Source organism: Myxine glutinosa, chromosome 3 (assembly GCF_964187855.1).
Source record: "Myxine glutinosa chromosome 3, kmMyxGlut1.1, whole genome shotgun sequence".
In the NCBI taxonomy this organism is placed as follows: Eukaryota; Metazoa; Chordata; class Myxini; order Myxiniformes; family Myxinidae; genus Myxine; species Myxine glutinosa.
In genome coordinates, this window is record NC_136263.1 from 163,553,173 (window position 1) to 163,571,845 (window position 18,673).

An 18,673-nucleotide genomic window follows, 5' to 3' on the forward strand; every position below is an offset into this window, starting at 1 on the left:
CTTCCATGAGCCTCCACTATGTATACAAAAGAACTCTTCTGAATATGACTTCTTTTTTTACAGGGGACAATGGGTTCATTGGTGAAGCAATTACTCTTTGGGCATATAAGTCTTGTCCTCCTGAAAATGAATGCCGAAGTCGACACCACAACTGTGATGAGACTGAAGATTGTGTTGATTTAATTCAGGGTTTTCGATGCATTTGCAAAGCAGGTTATGTATTTGATAGGTAAGTTTTGTTTGTATAATGTGTTCATTCATCAATTTTGATCTGCATTTAATGTTATTATGGCATTTTATTTCAGCACGATATGAAATTGCATAGTTTTTACTGGAAAGAACGTTTTCAGCTTTATTCATGAACAAACCTCGAAAGAGGCTTTCACAATCCAAAACAAGAAAGAGCAATCAGAGATTGCAAACCCTCGCCAGGATGTGTTTTCAGTGGTTTTTAAGGCTTTTGTGTTAAAAGAAATATGGCGGCCGAAACACGTCACTGATGACGTTATCATTATTATTTTTTTCTCCACCAATTTATTCCTAGATTATGCCCAATAAATTTCATCTTGATCGGATGAAGTTTTGTACTTGTCAAATTATGATGTTATAATGGAGGCACCTCTGACATCATCATTAACAGATGTTATTCCACATGGAGAGTTCTTTACAATGAGCCATGTCTCAATTTTTTCTATGCAACGCTTTCGGAGAGAGGTGCAAAAATTTTCGGTTTTTCCAAGATGGCGGCCGAACCACGTGACCGATGACGTCATCATTTTTTTTCCTCCACCAATTTATGCCTACATGACGCTCAAGAAATTTCAACTTGATCGGATGAAGTTTTGTGCTTGTCCAATTATGACGTCATAATGGAGGCACCTATGACATCATCATTAACATATTTTATTCGCCATGGAGAGTTCTTTTCAATGAGCCATGTCTCACCTTTTTCTATTCAGCGCTTTCAGAGATATGGAGGTGCAAAGTTTTTCGGTTTTTCAAAGATGGCTGCCGAACCACGTGACGTATGACGTCATAATTATGATTAAAATTTTTTAAAGGTGGATTCGCAACTATGGTCAAATTTTCCTATCAATCGGACCAACGTTTGCAGAGAAAATCATATTTCGTCTGTGCGGACAAACAGACAAAATCGCCCCCCCCCCCCCTCCACCCTCCAAAGGTTTCCATTGATACAGCAAATTGTCCATTTCATCAAGATTAAAATTGACGATCTTGATCAAAGCTCGGTTCAATAGGATGAAAAGTGACGATTTTTTCAGTTGAAAAATGATGATTTTAGAAGTTTGACCTTGAGGTGACCTTTGACCTTTTGACCTCAAAAATAGTATGTTTCCCAATGTAGTGACTCAATATGCAAATGCTGATCAATTTTCAAGTCAATTGGTTGAAAATTTACATCTTTTCAGATGAAAATTGATGATTTTGAAAATTTGACCTTGATTTGACTTTGACCTTTTGACCTCAAAAGTAGTTCATTTCCCAATTTAGTGACTCAATATACAAATGCTATTCAGTTTTCAAGTCAATCGGATTTTAAATGGCGATTTTAGAAATTTCAAACTCCAGAATACCTTTGACCTTAAAATCAATAGGCTTCTCAATTGGGACGACCTATACAACTTGGTGAAGTTTCGTGACTATCGGTTTAGAATTGTGACCTGTAGGCCGGTGACAAACCGACAGAACCACAAACGCAACCGACCAATATACTTGAAAAATCTTCGATTTTTGGTGATAAATTTTTTCCATCCATCCTCTTCTTTTCCTCTTCCTCTTCCTCTTCTTCCTCTTCTTCCTCTCCATCCTCTTCCATACATCCTTTTCCATCGAATCCATCCTCTTCACAAATCTTCGATCTTTCAAGTAACAAACAAACGGACTCAAATGCAATACCCTCTACTCAGGCGAGGGTAACTAGAACGACACTCGGTAGAACGCATACCTCCGCCAGGCTGGACAGTTTGTTTTACATCACACTGATAGGCCAGATCTGGATTCGGACCTGAACCAAAATCTAATCAGCTAGTTCCTGTCACCTAACCAACTCGTCCCCCAATTTTAGTCATAACCCGAACACAATTTTTTGAAATATCATGTTATACGTAGTGTGTTCAAAAAGTATCCGACCTTTATTTTTTGTGCGTAAAAAAAAAGAAGCTAGGGAGGCGTTGATTGGTGCACTTATGTAGGCGATCCTAATGCGCACGCGTGAATTTTTTCCCACCTGCAGAAGCTGTCATTCGACGGCAGACCGCCGATGAGTGAGGAAATGTAAGTGAGTGCTGTCGGATTTTCGTTTTTGACAAAATGACGGAAAAACTTGAACAACGCTACTGCATCATATTTTGTGTTTCATCAAACTTGCATCAAAACTGCAACTTGGTTTCTGGGATAAACCCAGGACTCATCGCCAGTGATCACTGTGTTGAGGAAGCTGGGATCGCTGTTCACAGTCTCCAGCATGTCCTGTGCGATCTCCAAACGGAGTTGCTTCTGCTCAATCGTTAGCAGCTTTGGTACGAACTTCGCTGAGATTCTCCTGAAGCCCAAATCCTCCTTCATAATGGAATGAACGGTGTTGAATCTTGCGGATCGTTTCCACTTGGGAATCGCCAAGCTTTACACAAAATTTGATGCAGTAGCGTTGTTCAAGTTTTTCCGTCATTTTGTCAAAAACGAAAATCCGACGGCGCTCACTTACATGTCCTCACTCATCGGCGGTCTGCCGTCGAATGACAGCTTCTGCAGGTGGGAAAAAATTCACGCGTGCGCATTAGGATCGCCTACATACGTGCACCAATCAACGCCTCCCTAGCTTCTTTTTTTTACGCACGAAAAATAAAGGTCGGATACTTTTTGAACACAGTAGTATATCGCTGTTCTCCCGATCTCTAAATGGTGAAGAATCACTTTAAAATTAAATACCTCGCGTATCCGAATCCATATTCAGATCTTCACCAAAATCGAATCGATTCTGTCTTGTCAAACAACCAACTTGTCCACCAAGTTTCGTCCAAATTCGTTCATATCTTTTTGAGATATCCTGCTGTATGTTGGTTTTAGCCCGATCATTCGATGATGAAAAATCACTTTTAAAATTCTCTGGTTTGGATCCGGATTCAAATCTTCACTAAAATCGAATCCATTCTTCTTTGTCACATATGCAACCTCTTCACCAAGTTTCGTCCGAATCCGTCCACAACACCAGAAGGGCATACTCAGTTTTCACGCCGTTTTTGTGTTCTTTCTTGTTTGTTTGTTTGTTTGTTTGTTTTCTTTCTTGTTTGTTTGTTTGTCTGGACGATATCTCAGCCATCCTTTGTGCTAAGAAGTTGAAATTTTGAAGTTGAAATTTGAAGTTGAAATTTGAAATTTGAAGTTGACAATAAGAAGTTGAAATTTGGCCGCAATAATGAACAAGTGATTTAGCAAAAATTATATATTTTAAAATTTGTATTAATTGTTTAATTGATCACTTACTTAATTATTATCGATTTATTAAGTACTTATTTATTTTCTTTTTCATCTGGGAATATTAGGCACATTTTGAGCTAAGCTGATATTTGGACATGCCAGTGGTCAAGTGACTTGGCTATAAAGGGTATTTTTGATGTATTGACTAATCAATGAATCGATTAATGATGTAATTTTTTGATGAATTACTTAATTAATTAATTGTCAAAAAGTTACAGATTTGGATGAAACAGTGGTGGTTTAGGCATGCTATTAGCCAATTGATTAAGAAATTAATCATTTTGCGATTATTATTTATTTATTTTAGTTGCACAATCCATCAATTTATTTTACACCGCTCCCTCCCAATTGCATCTCAATGTGTTGCAGGGCGGCATCGCAAGGCACCAAAAGTGCCCCGGCAATGTCGCGCGCTGGAGGATATGTTATTTATTTATTTGGCATGGGGGTGCTGTACTTTGAATGTAGCTCTACTTGTTTTAGTAATCTTTTCTTTCTATTGTTGTATTTCTGCAATGCTATTTTCCTGTCTAATGCATATCTGTTTTGTAGCATAATTGGAAAGTGCAAGCCTGTTTGCAAACATGACTGTGGATACGGAGTGTGTATCCACCCGGATGTGTGCCACTGCCATTTTGGATACACGGGGAGCAACTGTTCAACAGAGTGTTTATGTAACAAACATAGCAACTGTCCAAATGAAACTTCTCCAACTGTGTGCACAGAATGTTTGAACAACACAAAGGTATTACCCAACACAAAGGCTGTAAGGAACATTTAATTATCCATTATATGTTATAGCTGAAACTTGACAGGTTGAGAGCAACTAATTCTTCAGTGTCATTGTTGTGCAAACTGTTGTGAAGAACCCTTCTACTCTCGGTGTTTTGTTTTTTTAAATTCGCAACCTCTCCTCACAACCTTTTACTTTCTGCCACACATGTGTGATGTCTTTTTCTCCCCAGTTCCCCTTTGATCCTCTTTTGTGAAGAAGTGGCTGCCCTTTCATTGATAGCTCCTCCATGAGTCTATATTTCTGTACTGACCGGTATTTAAAGAAAGGGAGAATGACAATCAGATAGCACATAAAGTATGTTCTTTGGCCAATATTATTGTCCTCAAATGTGACATTGTTGTTCTAGAATGTGTCCTTTTCTTCATTCCCGTTCTTAAAGAGCATAGCTCATAGCTGCCTCATTGTCTCTCCCATGTCTACTGCCGAGTGTTTTAACACTCTGATTCTTGCCCCTCTCTCCTGCCTGGTACTCCCCTTTCCTTACTTGGGGGCAACTGTATATTCTTGACAGGCTGTGCTTCCTCTCTGCCCTTTTGCCAGTCTTTTGACCATCGACCCTGCGTTGTTCAGTTATTCCATGAGCATTGACTCGTATGTAAAAAGGTCTAAATATTGCATTAATATTTTGGACGAGGACAATGTCTATGTATTCGAATGGTCTGCAGGTTCTCATTATCTGCTGCCAATTTTATTTGCTTGAAAATGTTTGTAAGAAACTAGCTGGCCTTTTCTCACTGTATTTCAAGTCCTGCTCTTGTGCTTAGTCTTGTCTTGTGCTCTTGTGCTGAGTGGAGGCCACCTGAGTTGCCATTCCAAGGAAATGTTGTTAGCCACTGAGTTCATGGAATGTGCAATCATCTCATGGACTTTATATTGATAGAGTATTCCAAATCGCATATAGTGAAGGGAATCTATGTTTCGGTGGGTTAGAAACATAATCACATATTTTTAAAGCAATGTCCCAGTATTTGTAGTTTTGTCATTGTAGACTTATTTTAAGTTGGATGATTATTTGTATTCCATTGTATTTAGTCTTCAATGAGAAGATGTGGAAAAGACCAACCTATTGTTAAATCACTGCAGATTGTTTGAACTTTTCCAGTTTCCATAATTTTATCTTTGAACTTGCTTATTTTACTCTTATTACTCCAGATTTTCATTTGTTAAACAATGCGTCATACAAAGGCCAACAAAAGTTGATTGCACAAAACCCGGGGTCGTATTCCCATCTGTACTCCTGGTAATCATGTTATGAGCGATTAACTCATGTTCAAATCTCATATACTGTACTACATATGCATACTTGTCTATTGTCTACTAATGCCTTTGTAATTCATGTAAATGTACACTGATGTCTTCCCAATATATCTGTGTCTTCCATGTGATTGAGTTGCAAGCTCCACTAAAAGCTTTGAATTAAACTTTTTAAAATCACAAACACTATTAGTGATCAGTGGGTGTGATTGGCAGTTGTCGGTTTGATCATTGGCAGTGTTCAAATGAATGTTCAATTATTTCATTTTCTAAAAGTCTTCTAGTACATTTGTGTGTCAATAATATTTGTAGACAAGTAATTATTTTGCTGAGATAATTTCTTCGAAAGATATTCTGGGGAGGATATTGTAAGCGGCCGATCTGGTTGTTGTGGTGGAGAGTGGGCGGGAGATGCAGGAAGTACTGGGGGAGTGGAAGGAGGCATTTGACAAAAATAAGCTGCAAATGAGAATGGAGAAGACGTAGGTAATGTGGGTGGGCAGCAGAGAAAATTAAATAATATCAGGTTAGAGGGGAAGGAGATCAGACAAGGAAATAGGTTTGAGTATCTTGGTGGAATAGTAACCAGGCGGGGATGGTAAGTCAGAGGCAGAGGTGTGGAGGTGGATTCAGGTGCGTGTGAATGCATGGAGGATGGTGGAGGGAGTAATGGCAGGCAGAAAAATTGCAAGGACATTGAAAGGAAAGGTTCTGATATTGTGCATAATGCTCACCTATCTTTACGGTATGGAGACGGTGGCACTGACAGAGAGACAACAACAGAGGCTGAAGGTTTGCGTGAACAACTGGGTTGTGAGGATCGCGGGAGTGAAGAGGGTGGATAGAAGGAGAATGGATGAACTGGGAGAGGAGATTGGTGTACAGATTGACGAGGAAATTGGTGAAATGCCGGCTGAGATGGGCTGGACATTTTGTGCGGATGGGGGAAGAGAGAATGGCAAAGAGAGTAGATAGGTTGAGGGACATTGTGAATTGTGTGAAGTAGTAGGAGGAAAAGAGGGAGACTGTGGTTGAGATGGGAGGATTGTGTGAAGAGGGATATTAGTAAATTGGGAGTGGTTGGAGAGTGGAGAGAGTTGGCAGAGGACAGAGGGAAGTGGAGGGGTATCATGGTCAAGGCATGGCAGGAGCTCGGTGCCATTGTTAACACATCGCCCTTTATAAAGGGAAAAGGAGGAGAAAACAACAAAAATAATTATAGTTTGTTTTGAAATTAACTACTTAAAACATTTAAATTGACACAAACCTTACGGGAGGACATGTATATGATGAACATAATAAAACTGACGACGGGAGCATACAACACGGAATGTGCAAACAAAGTGAATTTCTTGTTCAGCTCTTCATGGGAGTCCCATGTGCATTCAGAGAACAAGGTTGGTGGTTGGGCAATTGGAGGGGATGAGTTATAGCTGAGGGAAGTAGTGGCACGGGAAGACAATTGTACTTGAACGTGGAGTTATCCAAACTGGAATAGTGTAAAAACACAGCCCTATGCTTTGAGCTATCTGCAGTGACCACAGATGGGATTAATTATTTTATCTCACAAGGGAATAATGCTTGAAAGCTCAGCTGTACCTCATTTCCCTTGGTGGGTGAACTACACCGCTTATACTCTTATCATCTGTTATTTCTTTAATCCCATCGTTTCTCTTGTCTACATCGACGAACAGTAGCCTTCCCAGGGAGGGGTATTCCGTTGAAAAAGAAAGAGCATTCAAAGCCAATTCAAGCGGCCTTGACCATCATGACGCCAATAAAAGAATCCACGTGCAGCTCGTTTTTCTGCAAGACAAATGTTCAACATTCTAACATATTGCAATAATTGATGAATTGCTGATAATCATAGTGAAAATATTGCCAATGTTTTAACACATTTGTTTTAAAATAATCTCCTAGGGGCAACAATGTGAATTGTGTGAATCGATGCACGTGGGCTCAGCCCTGAACGGAGGAGCATGTGAGCCTTGCTTCACATTTTGCCATGGAAATAGTGAGATTTGCACAAGCCATAAACAATATGAGCAAGCTCTTCAAGATGCAAAACGATTTCCTCTGAGTAAAAACAAGGTATGTCATGTACAAATCAATCGTGCTGCTCGGCTATTGGTGAGTTATCCTGAAACGTCATTCGCTGAACATTTGTCTTTTTTGCTAAAAACAAGTTTCACACCAAATGTATGTGAAATGTAGGTATTCTCTAATGTTTGAAATATTTATTTTAGTTTGATTTTTATCTATTTGTGAACATCTGTTTATGCCTCATGGACAGCCGAAGGAAGTGACATAGAGAGGGAAGAGGGGGTCCATGGGGGTAACCTTTTTTTTTTTGTATACAGAATCGAGGCTCGTGAAAGAGCTAACACGAATCCCACAAAAAATCAAACAGACACATAAAACATATAATATGGGGAGCTGTAGACAACATGGGGAGAGAAGGGGAAGCACACAAACACAACATTTGAGAGCAGGTACATCGGGAGATCTGTGGGAGGGAGAGAAGTGGAAGTGGGAGAGTGTGGGAGGGAGAGTGGGAAGGGGGTGGGGGTGGGGGTGGTGGGAGAAGTATAAAACACAAGGACACTGCAAGGACTTCCAGGAAAGAAGTGGGTACCGTAAAATGGGTTGAATAGGGACAGCAAGGTGAATAGGAACACAAACTGAAAAAAAGTTCGGAAACCTTTTTCGCTGAAAATTGATAACCATACTGATTTGTTGATATTTGGGTTGAAAGTGTTCTCTTGTTTTTAAAAAAAGCAACTTCTAGTCCCTATTAACCCCATATATGGGTTAAATAGGAATAAATAGGATTTTTATGGCTGTCCCTATATAGGGAGAGGGATGGAAGAGCATGAGGGAGTTTGTTGCAGAGGCGGGAGAAAAGAGGAATGAAAGAGTGAAGGTGAGCAGAGAGTCTTGATTTTTGGCAGTTTAACCATAAGAGGGTTGCTGGCAGATCTTGTGCGACCTGTAGGAATATATCGGGGACAGTGCACAGAGAGAGCTGGGGGAGCAAGGCCGGAGAGGAGTCGGTAGAAGACAGAAAGACCACCAACCTGCCTGCGGTGAGTGAGGGAAAGGCCCTCGGAGTTCGCTTCATCACGGGAGATTCCAATGATTCTGAAAGCTTTGGTTTCAACAGCGTGAAGACGAGCTAGGTGTGAGGAGGAGCACCAGCCCAGAGGGGAGAACAGTAAGACAAAAAACATGACAAAAAACATGGGCGCATCAGATTTAGACTCGGGGCGTGCCCAAGGGGCGTGTCTTCCTATGACTATAATAAGCCCACTACACACACGCGACTGACTATTTATTTTCCGGGCAACGCTGGGTAACTCTGCTAGTTAGTAATAATCATAATCATGATAATGGTTTGTTCTGCAGATAACCAAATGGGTTCATGAAGGCCCATTAAAGGAGATTGCAGTTTGTGTTAATTGTCAGAACAACAGCCAAGGAGACAGGTGTGAAGGCTGCTCTCATGGTTATTTCCTCCTTAACGGAATCTGTACCAAGTAAGATCACCTGTCTTTTATTTTTATACCTTTGCATGTTTCTTTACTTCACTCCAAAATGACATTGCCAACTGATTTTATTTTTGTGCAAAATGTCTTAGCTCTGATAAGCGAGTTTTGAGTCGGTAGAAGGGAACACAGTGAATAGAGAAGAAGCCTGCAGGTAGATTGGAAGGAGAAGGGGAGATTGGAAGTAAAAATGAGGATAGAAAAGATCACAGGTGGGCCACATATGGATGCATCTGGTTAGGACGATATCTCATCTCCACCGCAACTGACAATGATTCTGCCATGGGCATGGAGGATGACCTGAGAGTCAGTTACCCAAGAAAGAAGAGCGAAATTTGGCAGACTGAGAGGGGACATCTCACAAACAGGAGAGGAGAAGAACAAAATAGTGCAGGTGATTGATCCGTTGTTACATCGTCATAAAATAAGTGGTCGTACTTTTGATGTGCTTGGGGCTGACAGGATGGCCAAGAGGTATGCACACTCACCTCTAAGCTGTCTAGCCTGGGTTCAAATCCCGACCCAGCTATAAACTGCCAGTTCGGTGTTTCACAGGTAGAGTGATTCACCTATGCGTGTGCCGTCCCTCGGATGGACGTTAAACCGGGAGTCCCGTCTGCCAGCATGGGTTGGGTCCTTCGCAAAGAGTAGGCGAGTATTGCCGGCACCATGGCCAAATTCCAAATTCCTGCCTTAACTAGGCGAACGTCAGGCCTGGCCGGTTTCGTGAAAGACTTGCGCCAACATTTCCCCGGCCGACCTCACAAGGTGGGATAGTAGTGGACGTTAAAGAACAACAAAATTATTAAATGAATGATGATGATTAAAAAAAAGAATTCTCATCCATCATCTTGGAACAACTTATAAAAAATTAAAACAAGCTTTTGCAAAGGAACAACAGGATATCCAAAGACTCGTTTTTTGAAGGTTAGGACAGATTTATCTTTTTATTGGAGTTCACCTTGGATATATCCTTTGTTCTGTTTGACAGGCTTCTCCGCAGCTCCCATGGTGGTGTTCCCGGGCACCTCAATAACTCCATTGCTCACTATCCATTGCCTGCACTAACCCCTCCAATCCCTTCGGTATACCTCTGACTGAGTATACCTCTCCCTAACCACCAAATGCTTGTTTATGTGGTATACTGTTCACCCAATGATGACTCCATTTTCACCTCGTTTCCTCATATGGATGAACTCATACCCATCCATCCTAACTTGCTCTATCATCTACGGCATTTCAACTGTCGCCATGCTAGCTGGCTAGGTGTTAGCTCGACATGGCAGCAAAGGCCTCCTGTGACCCTGTCGGCCTGACCCAATCTGGAAACCTTTGGGTAAATGGGTGCCAGACTGGTGAATCCTTTCAAAATAATATTTAATAAAACAAAGGGGAAGCCTCATAAGCTGTGCACTGATGAGGGAATAGAGTTCAATAACAGGATATTGATTAACTTCCTTCAAAGCAATAACATTACATTATACTTCACTAATAATGAGGGAAAAGCTTTTGTAATTGAGCATTGTATTCATACTTTTAATAGGAGGAGGAGGAGGCTATACGGCTATACAACAAATATAAGGAGCGGCTATACAACAAATATACAGCGATGGGCCATCAGAAATGGGTTTCCATGATTTAATTTGGAAACTTCCAATCTGTAAAATTGCCAACCATTATTTCTCCTACTGGTATGTCCTCCCTCCTGGACATTTAATGACTAATGTCCACATGGCTGTTGGCTGCAATCTGACCACTTTCTTGTCAAAGCCCATATCTCTTCTGTAAGGGAGCAATCACAGTGACATGGAATATGGCTGTTTGTACAGTCAAACTGATTATGCTACCATCTCCACCGCAACTAATAATGATTCTGCCATGGAATACTTTCACAAAAGCATATATTCTCTCATGCACTGGTTCATCACATCCTGCCGGAAGCTATCCCATCCATACTCTTGACTCTGGTACAGTGAATCTTGTGGAGAGGCAGTTGTTATCAATCAGCTTGCTTTCTGAACATGGATAGCTAATCTGACTGAGGGCAAGTACTGTTCATTCCACATAAGGTATGCAACAAGTATGTGTCTATCCTATGCAAGCCAGAAATCACCATCTTGCAAATCACAAAGGCTAAACTCTCCAACCATCGAATCAATATCTGGTGTACACTACCCCTCCATCACCTCCCTCACCCTAAATGGCTTCACTACAGACTCTGCCTGAGATAAAACAATGTCTAAACTCGGCATTTGCCTCCAAGTCTCAAGTACCCAATCCATCCCACTCTGTCCCCATATTATCTCGTCATGCCCACTATCTACACTGGGCTTTGTAACCTTCCACTGGAGAAGGTACTGTTGGAGGTTAAATCTCTACTCTATTTAGATAACAGAGAGACAGAGACCATCACTTTCTGGTGAATGATTTAATCAAACTTGCTGGAACACACTCACTTGCATTTAAATAAATACTTCATTAAATATACAGCATACAAGATATCAAATGAGTTTATTACTGCTCTTCAAGGGTACAACTCTCTTATACAGACTTGGCATTTAATATGGAATTTTTTTTTTGTGGGGGTGAACTTACTTTTCAAGATGACGTAGAACCAAAAGTTCATTGGAATTATGTTGAAATTATTCCAGATTTTGTTAATGTGACCTTTAAAAGAAACAAAAACCACATTTGACATTTCGAAGCAAATAAATTGATCCTTGAAAGTGATGTAAACTAATATCGAACTCAATTCACGGACAGTACTGTGTTAAACTTCTGTACGTTTTCCAGAAGTATCTTTTTATTTTGCACATTAGCCAAAAATTTTAAAAACAAAAACAAAAGTTAAATTACGACTGGGATTACGGACAGTAAAATTACAGTTCAGTACTTCGTGTAACCCCCACGAGCATTCAGGAGAGCACGTACACGTCGAGGCATGCTGTTCATGAGATTTGCCAAGGTTTGGATAGGAATCGCTTGCCATGCAGTGACAATAGTCCGCTGCAATTCACGCACAGAGGGAGGCTGCTGGTCCAAGTTGTCGATTTGACGCGTTAATTCTGCCCACAAGTTCTCTATCAGATTCATATCCGGGGACGTGGCAGGCCACTCCATATGCTCTACACCACGGTCAGCAAGAAAGTGTTGGATCATGCGAGCACGATGAGGCCGTGCATTGTCATCTTGGAAGACAAAGTTTCATTGAAAGGTTGCACGAGCAAATGGAAGCCATGTTTCTTCCAGAATGGCCCTGGACTTGAACTGGTTCAGGTTTCCATTCAGAACAACCAGGTCAGTTTACCCCCTGCATGAAAAGCAGCCCAAACGGTCACCCACCACCTCCAGCTTGGACTCTTGGCACTATACAATCTTCGTTGTAGGCTTCATGCACTTGTCTGCGCACTCGGACGCGGCCATCCCGACGATAGACCAGAAATCTAGACTCGTCACTGAAGATCACGTGATTCCAGTGTCCTGGCTGCCATTGACGGTACTCTCTGGCCCACTGCAATCGGCGCTGGCGGTGTTGTCTGGTCAGGCGTGGCTTTCTCAGGGGAAGCCTGGCACGATAGCCTGCTTGAACCAGTCGTTGGTTGACTAGCCTTCTGGATACAGGCACATTTGTCAGTTGCTGCCACTCAGCCCTAAGCCGATTAGCTGACTTGGTACGGCCATTGCGGACTAACCGGTGCAGCTGGCGATCATCCCTCCTTGTGGTTCTGCGGGGACGTCCTGGCCTCGGTAATGGAGTAGGGACACCCCTCTGAGCATTTTGTTTCAGGATATTTGACACCTGATCTTGAGTGATGCCATACTGCCGAACCATAGCACGCTGTTTCATGCTGGAATTTCGTAAAGCCACCACTCCATGACAAACAGCATTGTCGCGTTGACAGACCATCTCCAGAGGAAGCGGCAATAACTTTTGTATACGTGCAGCAGTTGTTTTCTACTAATACAGAACGCAACAACCCTCATATACCCGATTGTGAAGCCAATCTTCAAATGTACCTGTCTGTACATTTTGTCACGCCACCTGTGATATAATCCTGTTATTGACTTCTTGCTGCGACAGACAATCAGTCACATGGTTCTTTTAACAAAGAAATCACCGAAGCGTAAAGGAAACTTACCAGATTGATATACTGAGTTCAGAAAGTAAACCCAAGTCAAGAAAAAAAAAATTCCATATTAAATGCCAAGTCTGTAGTTGGTGCAAGGTCAGAAAATAATTAAAAGGTCATTGAAGTTGCAGCCAGGCCGGCACCAGAAGATATATGTTTTTCATCAATCACATCATAAGGTCAGGAATATGTTTGTATAGCCAGGCTGGAAGTCATTCTTATCTGCAGGTCTCAGCGAGGAGAAGAGGTGGGGGCATGGAACTTATCTCCGTAGAAAGGTTTCTGTTGATTCCAGCAATTCCAGAGCACTGACCCTGCATTTCCCACACCTTCTCCCAGAGTACTTGCCCCAGAGTGAGCTGCATCTCCCTTTGTCATCCATCATAAGCTCTCTCTAGCTTTTAACATCTCTAACATGTTCCAATGTAGCTTAATTTATCATTTTTACAGATTATGCAACATTGCTATGGCTCTAGATAATTCTACAAATCAATATTCATGTTTCTGTTATCTTCTGCAATGTAAAAAGCTCCAAGCACAAATTACAATTTTAGCTGTGAATAAAAACTCACTCACAGGGACGTATTGACGTTCAATATTAAGGAAGTCTGTGGAAAAGGACTTCCACAGTACAAAAAGTTCAGCACAGCCTTGACCCTGTCCCGGCACTTCCTAACACTCACTTGCCAGTTTAAGTGTCTCCTACCTTCCTTTGTTCTTCCTTATCTGTTCGTTATTAGCCTGTCCCCCGCACATCAGGAGACAGGGTTTTGCAATTACGTGTGTGTGTGTGTGTGTGTGTGTGTATGTGTGTGTGCGTGCGTGCGTTTCTGTTTCTGTCGTTGTTTCTGTCTGTCAGTCTGTCCGGGCCATAACTCTTTAGCATTTGAGCTATTGCCATCAAATTTTCACCAAAGCTTTGTCATGCCAAATAAGGCAAATGAATAATTTCGTCAAAATGTCAAAAGGGTCAAAGGTCAGCAGCACGTAGAATCGTCAATTGTCATCCGATTAACCTCATCCGATCACGGATCACGGATCACGGATCACGGATGTCATCCGGTCACGGATTTTCGAAGCTGTTCCACGATCTTCACGCACGCTCGAAGCTAAGTCATTGTCACATTTGTATTCTTGTCTAAACTGTTTATCTTACGTGTGTGTACCTTTTAAGTGTCCCTCGGAAGTTTTATCGGGGTTCATCTTTCATACCTGTAAAAAACAGTCGAGGAGCTCGTGCCGCGCGCGGCCACGCGGCCTAGTTGTTGAAGCTTCCGACCTGGAGGCTTGGTTTCTCTCCGGGCATCCAAAGTGGTTATTTTTTCATTCATGTGTTTGTCAAATTTCAACTCGTTACTTTATCGTCCATGCTTTATTGTTTGTTTATAGTTAGTTTTGGTTTGAATTTCCTGTAACTCGTAATTAATTAATCCTGTTCTGCGCCTCGTGTGCGGCCTTGTACCCCTGTCGGTGTTTGTTAACTTAAGTCCCCTACATCGTGTTTTGCTTGGCTCTCAGTTTTTCCCTTCTACACCGAACGTAATACTCTCTGTCTAACGTTTTAAATCCCCACCCCACCCCACCCCCCCACCCCCCCAAAAAAAAAAAAAAAAAAAAATTTTTTTTTCCTTTCTCCACGTGTGCCGTTGTCTCATCCTGTACTTTCTGTCCATGTATATCGCGGTGCTTTTCGCCCCGCCCCCATTATCTCCTTGCCATCCACCTTTTGCCCTGTTCACGTGACTCGTGGTGGTCCCTCTCGGCCCTCCCCCCGTTGGTATTTTGTGCATATAAGATTGTTCACGGTTCTGTTTAAATATTATTTTAAATATGTTTAACCTTTCCCCTTCAGTGGTTTATTCAGTGGTATATTACAACACGCTGTTTTTCTTCCTATTTAAAAGGCTTTTCTCAATTTCCTCTCCAACTCATTCCACGTCAAAAAAAAGAAATTCAATATCTTATACGTCTCCCTCACTACATGGTCTAAATTCACATTCATTCCATCCCTCCTCCATCGTTCTGAATCGGATTGCTAACTTGAAAATCACAACAAACCCAATTTGTTATCAATGTTCGTCTTTCATTAATCATCCACTTTCTAAACTCCCCTCTTGCCCCTCCCCTCCAAATCCCCCCCCCCCTTGCACCTACACTCCTAAACTCCCCCCTTTCCCCTCCACTCCTGAACTCCCCCCCTGCCCTTCCCCTCCTAAAGTCCCCCCTTGCCCCTCCCCTCCAAATCCCCCCCTTGCCCCTCCACTCCTGAACTCCCCCCTTGCCCTTCCCCTCATAAACTCCTCCCTTGCCCCTCCCCTCCAAATCCCCCCCCTTACCCCTACACTCCTAAACTCCCCCCTTGCCCCTCCACTACTAGACTCCCCCCTTGCCCCTTCCCTCCTAAACTCCCCCCTTGCCCCTCCCCTCCTAAACTCCCGCCTCACTCCTCCCCTTCAAAACTCCCCCCCAACTCCTCCCATTCAAATCTCCCCCCATACCATTCCTCTCAAAGTTGCCTCCTCCCCACCTCGTCTCCCTTCTATCTCATGCCTCCACCCCCCCAACCTTCGACTGTCCCATGCCCCCCCTCAAACAACCCCTCACTCTGCCTCATCCCTTCTCCACCAAATCTTTCATCCTCCTCATCCTTCCCTTTCTTGGAACTCTTCTGTAATCTCTGACACACTATCAACTGCTCTCCCTACCTCCCCCTCTCATCCTTCATCTTACCCTACTCCTCCACTCCCCTGTCCTGTACCTGATGCTCCCCCTCTCTCTTCTTTAACGGTATGGACCTCAAACATCCGGGGCCTTCGCTCAAACCTGACTGATCTCTCCATACAGGTTGCTTCTGACAATCCAGACTTGATCTGCTTAACAGAGACTTTCCTCCTTCAAGATGTCTCTGATTCCTCAATATCTCTTCCTGGTTACTCCCTCTTCCGGTATGATAGACCTGAGCCTCGTCCTGGTGGTGGGGTGGCTATCTTTATCAAAAACTCTCTTCCTCACTCTCCTTGCACTGCCCTCTCTCCTCCTCACCCCCAGGAGTACCTCTGGCTACGGCTTCCTCTCCGCTCCCACCTTTTGTTCATATGTGTTCTGTACCGTCCCCCAAACAGTGTTGACTCGATTTACATTTCACTCTCTGACAACATGGACCAACTTCTATCCACTCATCCCAACTCTCTCTTCCTCATATGTGGTGACTTCAACTGTCATCATGCCACCTGGTTGGGTGTGGGTTCCTCTCTCACCAGTCATGGCACCTCAGCAAAGGACTTCTGTGACTCACTGGGATTGACATCATCTGTCAATTTCCCGACCCGGATCTCAGCCAATGGAGTTTCTTCTCTTCTAGACTTGGTTATGACAAACTTCCCTGCTAATGTCTGCTGCTCTTCTTCTGCTCCAATCGGTTCTTCTGATCATGTGCTTGTCAAAGTGGACATCTCTCTGGCCATTTTCAGAGAGCCTCCTCAGCGTCGTAGAGTCTGGCATTTCACTCAGGCCGACTGGCACGGGCTTCAAGCAGCCATCAATCGTCTGGATTGGTCTCCCATCTCCACTGCCTCTGACATCAATTCTTCCTGGGAATTCTTCCAAAGCAAACTGATCTCTCTCATGCACAGATTTATCCCATCTCGTCATCAGTTGTCTTACCCTTCCTCCCGTCCATGGTACACCGAATCTTGTGGTGAGGCAGTTGCCCTAAAACAACTTGCCTTTGCCTCTTGGAAGGCTAATCCAACTGAAGGCAATCAGTTCCTTCCACCAAGCTCGGAACAAGTGTGTGTCTACCCTCAGGAGTGCCAGGAAGCACTATCTCTCCTCACTCAAGAACGAACTCTCAAACCTGTCTCCTTCCTCCAAATCCTGGTGGCATCTGGTCAAATCTGTTTCTGGTGTTTGTTCCCCCTCCATCCCCTCCCTTACCTCAAATGGCCATACAGTTGACATCGCACATGACAAAGCCGAATGCCTCAACTCTGTGTTTGCCTCAAAATCCTTAGTCCCAAACCCATCTCTCTCTGTTCCCACCTTTCCCAGTCGAACCCAACTGCTCCTGGACTCTGTGTCCTTCTCTCCTGACAAGGTGGAGGAGTTTTTGTCTTACCTCGACTCTGATTCTGCAACTGGACCAGACGGCATCAGCCCACGGGTCCTAAAATCCTGCTCTGCCGCTCTATCCCACCCTCTCTCTGTTCTTTTCACCCTATCTTTTGCTCAAGGTCATCTGCCAGCATCCTGGAAATCAGCAAACATAACCGCTTTACACAAAAAAGGTGCAAAAACAGATCTTTTTAACTACAGACCAATCAGCCTGCTCCCAATTATCAGCAAAGTCATGGAATCCATCATTGCTTCGGATATGAAATCTTTCCTCTTCTCCAATGGCTTGATCTCTGATCATCAATTTGGATTCAGACCAGGTCACCCTACTCTGGACATGCTGCTTCTCCTGTCTCAACAATGGATGGAGGTCCTCAATGCCAAACAGGAAATCAGAGCTGTCTCCCTTGACATATCACGTGCCTTCGATACGGTCTGGCACCCAGCTCTGCTCACCAAACTCTACTCCTATGGTATCCATGGAAATCTCCATGCATGGCTTGCGGACTTCCTCTCTGGTCGTAGTCAACGTGTGGCCCTGAATGGATTTCTCTCATCTCCCCTTCCTGTTCAGGCTGGAGTTCCCCAAGGCAGTGTGCTGGGCCCTGTGCTTTTTCTGGTCTTTATCAATGATCTCTCCGACTCTCTGGAAAATCCTCTCTATCTCTTTGCTGATGACTCCACTCTCTGCCGCTCCATTCCTCTTCCCTCAGATCGGCAGTCTGCAGCCTCCTCACTCTCTGAAGACCTGGACAAAATCACAGACTGGTCAAACAAGTGGAACATGTCTTTCAATCCTGACAAATCTCACACTCTTACTATGTCTCTCCGAAAAGATCGACTGGACAACCCTCCCATCTACTTTCTCAACAATCCTCTCCAAGAAGTTCTGTCGCTCAAGCTTTTGGGTCTCACTATCTGGCATGATCTTTCTTGGGAAAACCACATTTCCAAGCTGGCCTGCAAAGCCAGTCGCCGACTGGGCATCCTCCGTTGTGCGAAGTCCTTCCTAGGCACACCTGAGCTCCTCACCACATACAAGGCTTTCATCCGCAGCTCAATGGAATACTGTTCTCCCCTATGGGCTGGTGCTCCTGCCTCACACCTAGCTCGGCTTCACGCTGTTGAAACCAAAGCTTTCAGAATCATTGGAATCTCCCGCGATGAAGCTATCTCTGAGGGCCTTTCACTCACTCACCGCAGGCAGGTAGGTGGTCTTTCTGTCTTCTACCGACTCCTCTCCGGCCTTGCTCCCCCAGCTCTCTCTGTGCTCTGTCCCCCAAATATTCCTACAGGTCGCACAAGATCTGCCAGCAAGCCTCTGATGGTTAAACTGC

At 43.3% G+C, this 18,673-nt stretch overlaps 1 protein-coding gene across 1 annotated transcript in view; it reads left to right on the forward strand.

The window, feature by feature from the left end:
* Positions 1 to 18,673, forward strand: part of MEGF8 (multiple EGF like domains 8) — a 250,951-nt gene that overhangs the window by 224,880 nt on the left and 7,398 nt on the right. The window contains exons 41-44 of the mRNA XM_078773628.1: positions 64 to 229; positions 4,051 to 4,243; positions 7,469 to 7,639; positions 8,954 to 9,084. Coding sequence (XP_078629754.1) covers positions 64 to 229; positions 4,051 to 4,243; positions 7,469 to 7,639; positions 8,954 to 9,084 — 661 coding nt within the window. The remainder of the gene's footprint in view (positions 1 to 63; positions 230 to 4,050; positions 4,244 to 7,468; positions 7,640 to 8,953; positions 9,085 to 18,673) is intronic.